The following is a 10,705-nucleotide window of genomic DNA, read 5'->3' as shown; positions in this document are numbered from 1 at the left end:
GCCGGGCGCTGCTGCCGCCTCGTCTTGGGCTCGGGGCCGTCCCCCGCCGCTTGAGACAGCGCCAGCGACAGGCAGGGAGGAAAGTGCGGAGAACGGGGACCGGGCGCTGACCGAACTTCCCGGGGAATCGGACTCCGGGCCAGCTCCGTGGGCGCCGCAGGCGGCGAGTGCCGGCACAGGTCCCCGTTTAGCAGAAAGTTCCCTTCTCTTCCCGCACGGCCCCTCCCCACCCGGCCAACATCGTGCTATGCATCTGTATTTCAAACAGTTTAATTTTAAAAATATTCTATTCAGTGCTAAAATAACTTTCCACTTCCACGCGCGGCCGCGCCTCCAGCTTCACCAGGCTCGATCACGGACTCGGCGGGACATGCAGTGGCAGCGGGGGGAGTGGGGCTGGGCGGGCAGCGGGTATTGGGGGGCGGCAGAAGCCCCAGGGCGGGAGCGCTTCCCGGGAGCTCTAGCACCCTGCTATCCTTTCCCACCTCGGGGACAGCGGGTACCTAGACCGGGGCAAGGCCCTCCAGCACAGGGCAGCGGCTCCCCGTGCTCTGCCGGCTCCCGGGGGACTGGAAATTCCACTCGGCTGGAGATGTGCCTCGAGGCAGAGCCGAGGCCGGTCAGTACCTGCCCCCTGGGAGGGGAAAGCGCTCCCCTCTCTCCCAGCATGAATGGCTTAAACTAGCAGCTTATTGCACAGCGTCCCAGTGGGTCCCTGCCAGCCACCCCCTCACTGCCCCCCGCACCCACCACCACCTGCTCCCACAACCAAGTGAACACACCACCTGGAGCAGGTGGAAGGTGGCTCTCCTGTACCCAGCACCCAGGGGAAGGGCAGGCAGGGGAGCCACAAGCAGGCAAACAGCATCTGCCAGTGTCCTGGGGACCATAGAGAGCAGGGAGCCCCATGGAGAACCCCCCCAAACATGCAGCCCACCCACCGAAGAGCCCCAGCTCTAGGGCAGGGAGCAGGGAGAGAGGGAGTCAATAAATAGAGGCAAATTTGCAGGTACTGGCAGCAGCTCCATCCATCGGGTAGGGCAGGGCAGGACAGGGCAGGGCGCACTTGCTGCAAGTGGTGGGAGCCCCGACACTGGGGAAGGGGCAGGCTGGAGGGAAGCGCTGGTCCTGGGGGTGGCCAGGCGGCTCTGCAAGGGGTTGGCGAAAGTGCCAGGCCAGGCAGGTTAGCTCTCCGAGGCTGTGTGGCACACAGAGTTCTGGTCAGCACAAAATCTCTTCAGAGGTGGCGCACCAGAGTCCTCATCCTCTTCAGTTACCTGCAAGAGCCAGAGGTCACAGGCAGTGACACCGAGCTACACATCTAGACAAGGCTGTGTCACACCATGGGGGACAGCCCAGGCTGTCACTTATGCACAGGGCACCAGGACACCAGGAATGGGAGCGCACTCCAGCCCTGGAAACTTCCAGAACTGTCATTTTCCCACACCCCCATATCCTTCCCTCACACTTCAACACTTGATCTGAACCAGGGGATAAAGACTAAAGATCAGGAAACCAGGAGGTTTTGGGAGCTCCCAGGGGGCACTTCGAGACTGCACAGCAGGTCCATCCACCAAGATGCTTCTGCTACAAGAAGTAGCAACAGTGGTCAAAGGGCCAGTCTGGGTCCATGGACATTTAGAGACGGTTTGAATCTCCCTTCCCTTACCTGAGTCTCAAGGGGGACTGGCTCTTCCTTTGTGAGAGTGGGAGGCTCATCTGCCACTTCTGAGGAAGGCAGGGAGGGCTCTGGAGAGAACAGGTAGGTCAACAAAAATGCAGACCCAGCACCCAGGTCAGTGCTGACCCGGGACTGAATACCTAGCAAAAGAAGTCCCCAATGCCCTGTCTGCTTCCAGTAGTGCCAAGACCACCCACCAGACCACCAACAGCCCTGGAGGGGCCTTCCTTGAGCCCACCCACCTGCCTCCTCCCTTCTCGGCCCAGCACCCACCTTCCAGGGTCTCCTGCCCCAGGGTAGGAGGCTGCGAGTCGTCTGTGCGGAAGTCAGACGTGTGGGCAGGACTCATGGACTCACTCTGCTGAGGACTGGGGCTGGAGTTGGGACTGCTGTCCACCTTGAGCTGGTATACATCAGACAGGGAGCTCTGGTTGCTGTTCTCATCTGCAGAAACAGCACCTGGTGAAAAAGAGCACCTTGACGCAGGGTCACAAGCAGTCCAGGGCAGCACTGCAAGCTGGGGTCTTGCTGAGAAGGCAGAGTATGGTCAGAGAGTTAAACAGTGGATTCACTGTTCCACATCAACCTAAGGGCTGTCAGGCACAGGATTGAGTCCTCCAGGATACAGTGGGAATCACATACACAACTGGCCATGGGAGAGGGAATGTTCCTGCCCTGGGAATGAGAATGAGCACTGCCAAATCCCACATCAGCAGCTCGGGAGGGCCCTGGGCATCCAAGAGCAGGAATCTCCTGCTGTGTACCATGGCTTTGATCCTCCTCTGTGTACCATGGTTTTGTTCCTCCTCTGTGAAGCAACACAAGGAATAATGCTCAGCATCTATCTCCCAGTGAGGAAGCAGGCCTGGCAAACACCTTGCCAAAGTGCAGACCTGCAACATAACCCCAGCACATCTCTGGGAAATTCCTTATTTTGTTTAGCCACACACAGAGTCGGGGCTGGGCAGATGTGTACACTACCTCAGTAGTGAGTCTGGCACTGCTGAAGCCTCTCCTGGCTTCAGCACTGCCTAGAGCAAGAGCAAGGCCAGGGACAGCCTTTTCCCCTTTACCCTAAGGTCCATGGAAGTAACTGTTGGAAAAGCAAGCTTGGCTACAGGTGGCTATTGGCCTCTTCCCAGCAGAGCATGGAAAGGGGGGATCAGGAAACCCCACTCCTCCAGTTGGCTGTGAAACTTCCCACAGAAGATACCAGAAACAGCCCTTTAAGACTCTAACAACAAAAATGAATAGTTTGGACAGGGACAATCCAGAAGTGGATCAGCCCAACTCCACAGCTCAACTTTATAGCTCTCCATTCCACACCAGCGCTCAGGGGCAAGCACTGCTTTTCCCCACACTGGCAGCACACAGAACCAGCAACGTCCCAGCTGCTGTACAGCCTTGGAGTCTTCCCCCACGTTGAAGGGACCTCAGCCCAGACCCACCTTGGAACTCCAGAAGGAGGGAGGAGTTGGCAGAGGTGTCAGCTGGGAAGCCATTGGGTTCTCGGGCTGTGCTGCTACTCGATTTTGATTTCTCTTTCTTCAGAAGAGAAAGAAAAGCACAAACACAATGTCAGAGAAACACATGCCGCTCCAGAGGAGCCATTCCCCTTTCTGTCTCCAGAAGCCCAGAGGGATGTGCTCAAGATGGCCTTTTCCCTTGGCTTTGGGGGCACATTCCTAAGTGAGAGGCAAAACTGTGTCTATGAAGGAACTGGCAATCAGGAAAGAGAGGAGGAGCTGACATCCATCTAGGAATGACACCGAGTAAAGCAAATCCTTGGAGGAGTCAGGCAGAAGCAGAAGGGGGCTGGCTCAAGGAAGTCAGGGGGCTTGACAGTTCAGGGGAGGCTCATCTTAGCTAAAGGGCCTCTTTGGGGCTGGGGGGTGTCCAAGAAGGCTTGACAGGGGCTCATACGGCTTCAGAAGGGTGGGGTTCGGGAGTCGGCTTGGGGAGGGATCAGGGTCTTGGGGGTGCTCAGGGGATCTCGACAGGGCAGGAGGGTCTCGGTGGGGCCTCAAAGGTGCTCAGCAGGGCGGGAAGGGCTCAGCAGGACTCGGGTACTGGCTTGGGGAGGGCTCAGGAGTCGACTTGGAGGGGACACAGGGGGGTTTGGTGGCCTTCGGCAGAACTGGGGGGCTCGGAGGTGGCTCGGGGACTTCGGTGGTCGGTAGGGCTGAGGGAGGCTCAGAGCTTGGCTTAAAGGGCTTTGTTAAGGGAGCTAGGCTGCCTGTGGGCGGTGGTTCCTGGCTCATTTCCACGCGCGGTACCCACCTCCTTACTGTCCGCCACTGGCACCCACTTGAATATCCGCAGGGACGTGTCGCCCACCGTCACCCACTTCTTCTCCCTGCGGGACACAACGCTGACGGACCGGACCGGGCATGGGACACCATGGCAACAAATCCCGCCATCCCGCCACACTCCGGTTGGCCCAGAGGAGCGTCAGTTCAGCACCGCGCAGAACTCCCCCCGCCCCCCGCACTATGATTGGCTGGACCAACCGCCCATCACAATCGCTTCTCTCCCCGCCCCGCTCCCATTGGCCGCCGCCCCCCCGCCCGCACCCGCTGGTTGGGCGCGCACTCCCGAGTCGCATCCCACGGTGCGGTGATTGGCTGCGCGTAGGCGGCAGGGCCCTCCCCCCCCGCGGGCCCGCCCTCACCATCTGCGGACGCGCTCGATGGCTGCCATCACCTTCTTGATGTCATCCTTGGCGCGGCTGCGGGTCTCGGCCCGCACCGAGCGCCCCGACATGGCGCGCGCAACCCCGCAGCACCGGCCCCGCCGCACCCGCCGGCACACCCGGCCCCGCGCACGCGCCCTGCGTGGCCCGCCCGCGCGCTGCGCTTCCTGCGTCACCACGCCCGACACGCCCCGGCTGCTGCGCCTGCGCAGGCGTACACGCCCAACAGTGGTCACGGAAACGACGCGCAGGCGAGGCGACGGTGCATCGCCATCTTCCTTTAGGGTAGGTTTCGCTGCGCACCACCGTGAGATCACCCTGAGATTCCGGGCCGGGGGAATGCTGCACCGTTACAGCACTGCCCCGTTCCCTGCAGCAGAATCCCCACCGTTTAGCATCAATATTGAGCTTTGGCAGCTCTCTTGGAAAAAAGAAAACAAAAAAACCCAAAAAACCTACCCCAAATCCACAAAACTCCCCTTTCTAAGCTCAAGAGAATTCGTAGGCATTGGCTTAGCAATCAATTTCATGTGATACTGATGATCGTCCGCGTGGAAAACAACACAAGAGTGTGACACTGGGAGACGCCACTGTCCCCAGCCCTGTCCCGCCCATCACAGAGCACGCAAGGAAGGACCCGGGCACTCTTTTATTACTGCTGTTCACAGTTATTAAAAAAAAAAACCCACCCCCAAGGCAGAGCACAGTTGCCTCCTGCTGTACAGGTAGCTTAGTGCTTCTTGCCATAGATGGCAGCCAATGCTTTGCGAGCGCTGGAGATCTGCTGCTCCAGCCTCTCCTGCGTGGCTTTGTTCACAGTTTTTTTCAGCATGGCCTCCATCTCCTCCACCATAGCACGGTGCCCAGCAGTGTTGTGGAAGACACGGATAGCACGGTCCCCACAGGACACGACATAGTGGCCGGTGGTGTCAAACGCAAGGTCTGTGATACAGTGGCTGTGCACACCAAGAAAACGCTCCTCCTCCTCACCACGCCGTGTGTTGTACATCACAATGTCTGTGCCACCTGCCACAGCAACCGTGCGGCCGTCAGGGGACAGGGCAATGCGGCATGGCTCCAGCACTGCACACTGCCCTGTCAGAAGCAGGTATGGGTCCTGCTGCTTCTTGTACTCCACATCTGTGTCCCAGAACTTCCATGTGCCATCCTTTGACACAGTCGCCATCCTGGAGCCAAGAGAGCACAGTGAGTGGGTGGAAAAAGGGTGGCACCTCTTACCCTGCTCTGCCCATGAACCAGGAATCCTCTGTGGAGAAAGATCTCTTGGAAAGGGTGAGTCTATACACAGATATAGTCTGTGTTCTTTTTCTAAAACAAAAAAGCCTACCACTAGACCAGGCTGCTCCAAGCCCCTTCCAACACAACCTTGAACACTTCCAGGGACGGGGCAGCCACATCTTCTCTGGGCAACCTGTGGCAGGGCCTCACCACCCTCACAACCAAGCCTTTCTTCCTAATATCCCACCTAACCCACTCTCTATCAGTCTGAAACCATTCCCTCTTGTCACTCCAGGCCCCTGTAAATAATCTCTTTCCCATCTTTCTTGTCAGCTCCCTTCAGGTCCTTGAAAGCCACAATTACATAACCTGAAGCCTTCTATTTTCCAGGCTGAGCAATTCCAATTCTCTCAGTCTTTCCTCATACCAAAACTGCTCCATCCCTCTGATCATGTTGGTGTCTCCACTAGACTCACTCCAGCAGCCCCAAGTCCTTCCTGTGCTGGGGAGCTGGAGGCAGCTCTGCAAGTGGGGTTTCAACTGAGTGGGGGAGAGGGACAGAATTCCACTCTCCTTGTTACCCATGCACTGTGGGATCAACCCAGAGGAGGTTCTGGGCTGGGTCACGTCCACCTCTCACTCACCAGAACTCCCAGGCTATTCTCAGTCTCTTCATCCCCAGTTTGGATACCGGGAGTTGCCCTGCTCTGTTGGGGCGGCCAGTTGGGAGTCTGATGGCTCGACCTGGACACCACAACCTTCCCAGAGAGAGGTCCCGCAAGAGACAACTTTCTAGGGGTCTCAGGCAGTCCTTCAGCCGCAGGGTAACCTCAGCAAGGGGCAGGCAATTCAGCTCTGAGCAGTGATTTCAGCTCTTAGTGATTTCAGCTCTGCCTTGTGAGATGTACCCTGGCCAACACAGGGACAAAGAGACAGGAGCACCGTGTAGTTATTCCGCAGAGGTAGCCTTTATTCCAGCTAAGGAATATCTGCCAAGGAGGCCAGGGACAACAGCTCCCCCCTGAACAGGGCAGAAGCAGGGGTTTTTAGGGGGAAAAGTGGGGGTGGTAAAAAGGGGAAAAACCAGTCGGGGTCCCAACAAATCCACATGGGCTTCTAAAGCATGCTGGGAACTCACATGACCAAGGAGGACTTCTCAATCCAAGAGGGTTTGAGAAGATCTTATCATAACCCATTCAAGGGATACCTCTCCAAGAGAGAGAGAGTTGGCATGCCTATCTGTCTCCACACTGATCCAGGTGCAGCATGAGCACTTGGTCTTGTTAGACCACATGAGATTCCTATGAGCAGGGAATACAAGGTGGCACAAGCCAAATTTGGCTCCCCAGAACAGTGTTTTACCCCCTGCAGCTCAGTGGTGCAGCTGGTGAACCCTGGAAGAGATGAGCTTACATGTCCTTAGGATAACTCAGAGCAGGTAAGACATACATACCTCCTTGAGTCATTGGAGAAGGAAAAGGATTGTACACCAGCAGTGTGGCCTTTCAACTCAAAAGCCCTGGTCACCTCCCTGAAGTTTCCGTTCTTGCTAAAACACACCTCCCACACCTTCACATCGGGGGTAAAGCCACAGGATGCCACAAACCTATGTGAAGGAATAAGGAGAGACACAGATTGCCTCTTACAGAGAACCTCAGCGAGGCAGAGCCAGAGCTCTGCAAACCTGTCCTGACTCCTGCACTCAAGTCTGGTCAACTGAATTTCCACTTTTCCCTGAAACCTGGCTGGTAAAGGGAACACTAAGGAAGGGCACCAGAACAGTTCAGGAATGAGAAACTCTGCAGTCCAAGCAGAAGAGCTAAATGCTTTTTATCCCCAACCTTCTCATGCCAGGAGCAAGGCAAATCAACCTACAGCAGCAAGTGATTTTCCCGAAAAACAGATCTCTCAGAAATAAAACCTTTATTTTTATAATTACCCTTTAAGAGGTCACAGACAAGTTCAAAATGCTGTTTTCTTTGCTCTGTCCCACCCCTGCTACCTGAAGCCAAAGCTGTTCTCAGGTTACCAGAACAGCAGTGCTAAGGCAGGATGGCAAAACAAGAGTGCCTGACCCCATATCAGCTCCACCTCCTGGGAGGCCAAAATACCTTTTTAAACTGTGGAACCCCCAGAAAGTTGCATTACAATTGCAACCAACAGCCAGTGGTCTGAACTGATGCTATCCCTGTGCGAAGGAGCAGCCTGGAATCCTGCCTGTCACTCACCTCCCACAGGGTGACACTGTGGCATAGGCATTGTTCATCTGGTTAGTGTTAATGCTGGCCAGGACTTCGCCCTTTGGGCTCCAGATCAGGATGGTGGTGTCACTGGAAGCTGTCATGAAAAACTTCCCTGGGGAAAAAAAGGCAAAGATCAGGAGAGCCCCCAGACCACTACCACAGACTCCATGAAGACCCAGGATAACCTCTCCCTGCAGCTGGAGAAAACCAGCAGCAGCACCAAAATCCAAGGAGTATCAGTCTCCTAGGACAGAGTAAAGATCAGTATCAGAAAACTCAGTTCCTGGTTTTGCCTCAGTACCCCGCTGGCTCCTGAGCAGGCAGGAGGCACTGAGCCCATGTGTGCCCTGTACTCAGGACCCTGAGCCTCACAAGCAGAGCTGGGACCCCCACATGCAGCCCCACTGGGCTGTGCCACAAACAGGAACAAACACTCCACCTGACCTGCATGCCCAAAATCAGCTTGAGAATAAGCACCTTTCAAGCTGTGGATTGCAGGCAGGCAACTGAATCCCAGTCACAACACCACTGTCCATGATTGCTGGTTGTGCCCATACTGGACTCCTGCTTGTTCCCACTTCCCCTTTGCCACCTCAGCCCAGGCAGGGAGTTGCCTGTTTACCTTCCAGCTACTTGTTGCAGGTTAAAGTTTTCGCTTTCACAGCTCCAGTCTCAGTTAACGTTTTCTCCGCTCTCTGATTACAGAGGTGAACTCACAACCACCTGCTTCCATCTGCTACTGGCACATACCTGACACATTAATCCATCAAGCCCTCACCACTAAAATGTAATTTCCACCCACCTACCCCCACTTCTACATGATCCCAGAAGTTCAAGATATACCATATTAACTCACTAGAGAGATTTCTGACTGGTTAAAGAGAGACCGGCAGCCCAGAGAACAGTGATCCTCTCAATATTGAGACCAGACCTCTTTGCAACAGCATCCCTGAAAATGTAAATTAAGAAACTGTGCATATCAGGAAGCTGGTTATAGGGATATTATTGGTGTGAAAAACAACACCTTTTGGTTCAGTCAGTAGCAAATTAAGTAAAAAAACCCTAATAGACTACAAAGTTCAGTACCGGTGCTGTACACAGCCCTGAGAATGCCGAAAACTCCAACACTTTGAATCCAGCAGCTTCACAAGGAAATCAAAGCTGATCTGGAGAGCTGAGCAGCTCATTTCCATACCTGTCTCTGCAATCCCTATGTTAATGACAGGAGCCTTGTGCTTCTTTGGGAAGTCCCCAGAAGTCGCAGTGAAGGTGAAGCTGCCATCATCCTTCTTGGTCATCTTGTAGACACGAATAGTCTCAGCATTGGCCAGCCAGACAATAAAAGCCCTGTGGAGGGACAGACTCTGAGCCCCAGCTCAACCCAGGTCACTCAGGGGCACCTGGGAAGAGGGATATGCTGCCAGGTAAAAATATTTAGACGGGCACCAAGTTCTCTCCCTGTGTTGGCTAAACTGCAACACTAAAAGAAATTTATTATCCACACCAGGAAACAAGGTCCCTTCCTCTCTTTCTAAAAGAGACCAAAAAGCCAAAAGACATTCTTCTGCCAAATTTCTCACCCAGGAAGAGCTCCTCTGACCACTGGAGAGACTCAGCAGCACATTCTAGCTGCAGAGTCAGCTGGCAGTGACCTCAACAGGTACCTTCCATGGGGGCAGCAAGCTGGGCACAGGGATATTTGCCCTGAAAACCACATTAACCCACCAGGAGCTGGACTACATGATCTCCAGAGGTCCCCTCCAACTCAAACTACTGTGATTCTGTGATTGAGTGCCAGCTGCTCTCAGGAAAGGCCATGGATCAGTGATATCATGATGACCCAGTGAGAGATACTCCACCCATCCCAGAGCAACATCACTGATCCCACCACAGCTTGGCCGTGAGACTGGTGGCTCTGCAGGACATCCCGGTGCCAGTACAAGGTCCGGCCGTACCGTGAGTCGGGGCTGAGGCGGACGAGCTCGGCGTGGTCCAGCCCCATGCTGGCACGCAGGCAGCGGTGCTCCCGCCCTGACAGGTCCCGGGTGCTCCACAGCCGCACCGTGCGGTCCTCAGAGCAGGATGCCAGGTACTTGCCGTTGCTGCTGAAGTCCAGGCACGTGACCGGGCTGCTGTGGCCCTGCAGACAGAGAGTGGTCACGGAGGATGCAGGAGAGGATGGGGAAGAGCAGTAAGACACTAGCGCCGGGGGGCGGGGAAGAGGGACACCGGCACAGGCAGGACACCAGCATCGAGAGGGAACCTGCACCGACCCCGGCAAGACAACGGCAACGGGGGGGGACGGGGCACCGGCGGGACACCAGTATCGAGAGGGACACTGATACCGAGGAGCACAATGGCATCAGCACTGGGAAGGCACCGGCCCCGTGCACACGCGGTACCTTGAGGGCAGCCACCAGCAGCCGGTGTGCGAAGCCGTGTTGGTGCGGCTTCTCCCTGCGAGCCCTCGCCGCCGGCTTCGCCTTCCGCGGCTCCTCCGGCCTGGCGTGCCCGTTCGCCCTGGGTTCTGCGGGAGCGGAGGGATCGGTGGGTACAATTCAGCTCCGCTCCGCTCCGCGCTGCCCGATGCCCCACCGTCCGCACGGTACTTACCGTTCTGCGGGGCGGTGGGGGTCTCCCGCGGAGCAGAGCGGTGCAGTGCGACCGCCAGCAGCAGGACAAGGATGAGGACGATGAGGGCACCCGGCAGCACCGACCCGCCCAGCGCTGCCGCCGCCTCCATCTTCCCGCCGCCGCGTCGGCGGCCGCTACCAGGAGGAGGGAATTTCCGTGTGCGCATACGCGGCCCCGGTAATACGCGCAGAGCGGCCCCTGGCGGTAGTACTGCCC

General features: G+C 56.4%; 2 protein-coding genes across 5 annotated transcripts; both read right to left on the bottom strand.

Moving 5' to 3' along the window:
• Positions 1 to 254: 254 nt before the first annotated feature.
• On the bottom strand, positions 255 to 4,518 carry BCL7B (BAF chromatin remodeling complex subunit BCL7B). 3 transcript variants are annotated; one of them, XM_018919234.2, is made up of 6 exons: positions 4,353 to 4,518; positions 3,962 to 4,037; positions 3,130 to 3,226; positions 1,955 to 2,140; positions 1,670 to 1,749; positions 255 to 1,277 (listed from the first exon to the last, which is right to left on the bottom strand). In XM_018919234.2, exons 1-6 carry the CDS (start codon positions 4,442 to 4,444, stop codon positions 1,185 to 1,187), a joined length of 624 nt encoding a protein of 207 aa, XP_018774779.2. In that variant the 5' UTR covers positions 4,445 to 4,518; the 3' UTR covers positions 255 to 1,184. The 3 variants fall into 3 exon arrangements, with proteins under 3 accessions (XP_018774779.2, XP_050837848.1, XP_050837849.1); XM_050981891.1 differs by having other exon boundaries at positions 1,955 to 2,125; XM_050981892.1 differs by having other exon boundaries at positions 4,385 to 4,500.
• Positions 4,519 to 5,007: 489 nt separating this feature from the next.
• TBL2 (transducin beta like 2) lies at positions 5,008 to 10,637 on the bottom strand. Of its 2 annotated transcripts, XM_030233237.2 has the most exons (7): positions 10,469 to 10,637; positions 10,258 to 10,382; positions 9,811 to 9,995; positions 9,051 to 9,202; positions 7,841 to 7,967; positions 7,066 to 7,218; positions 5,008 to 5,560 (listed from the first exon to the last, which is right to left on the bottom strand). In XM_030233237.2, the coding sequence occupies exons 1-7, from the start codon at positions 10,596 to 10,598 to the stop codon at positions 5,104 to 5,106; spliced, it is 1,329 nt and encodes a 442-aa protein (XP_030089097.2). In that variant the 5' UTR covers positions 10,599 to 10,637; the 3' UTR covers positions 5,008 to 5,103. The 2 variants fall into 2 exon arrangements, with proteins under 2 accessions (XP_030089097.2, XP_030089098.1); XM_030233238.2 differs by lacking the exon at positions 10,258 to 10,382 and having other exon boundaries at positions 10,469 to 10,609.
• Between the last annotated feature and the right edge of the window lie 68 nt (positions 10,638 to 10,705).

The sequence above is a fragment of the Serinus canaria genome, chromosome 19, assembly GCF_022539315.1.
Source record: "Serinus canaria isolate serCan28SL12 chromosome 19, serCan2020, whole genome shotgun sequence".
In the NCBI taxonomy this organism is placed as follows: domain Eukaryota; kingdom Metazoa; phylum Chordata; class Aves; order Passeriformes; family Fringillidae; genus Serinus; species Serinus canaria.
The sequence above is the reverse complement of the archived record's forward strand: the minus strand, read 5'-3'. Positions and strand labels throughout refer to the sequence as shown.

What these genes read in the sequence shown, in the direction of transcription:
- BCL7B (XM_018919234.2), bottom strand. Translation starts at nt 4,444, where the DNA reads ATGTCGGGGCGCTCGGTGCGGGCCGAGACCCGCAGCCGCGCCAAGGAT. An exon ending in CAGTGGCGGACAGTAAGGAG is followed by an intron (nt 3,227 to 3,961) that starts GTGGGTACCGCG and finishes TCTCTTCTGAAG; the next exon opens with AAAGAGAAATCAAAATCGAG. An exon ending in CCTCCTTCTGGAGTTCCAAG is followed by an intron (nt 2,141 to 3,129) that starts GTGGGTCTGGGC and finishes CTTTTTCACCAG; the next exon opens with GTGCTGTTTCTGCAGATGAG.
- TBL2 (XM_030233237.2), bottom strand. Translation starts at nt 10,598, where the DNA reads ATGGAGGCGGCGGCAGCGCTGGGCGGGTCGGTGCTGCCGGGTGCCCTC. An exon ending in CCCCACCGCCCCGCAGAACG is followed by an intron (nt 10,383 to 10,468) that starts GTAAGTACCGTG and finishes CCGCTCCCGCAG; the next exon opens with AACCCAGGGCGAACGGGCAC. An exon ending in CATAGGGATTGCAGAGACAG is followed by an intron (nt 7,968 to 9,050) that starts GTATGGAAATGA and finishes TTTTTTCCCCAG; the next exon opens with GGAAGTTTTTCATGACAGCT.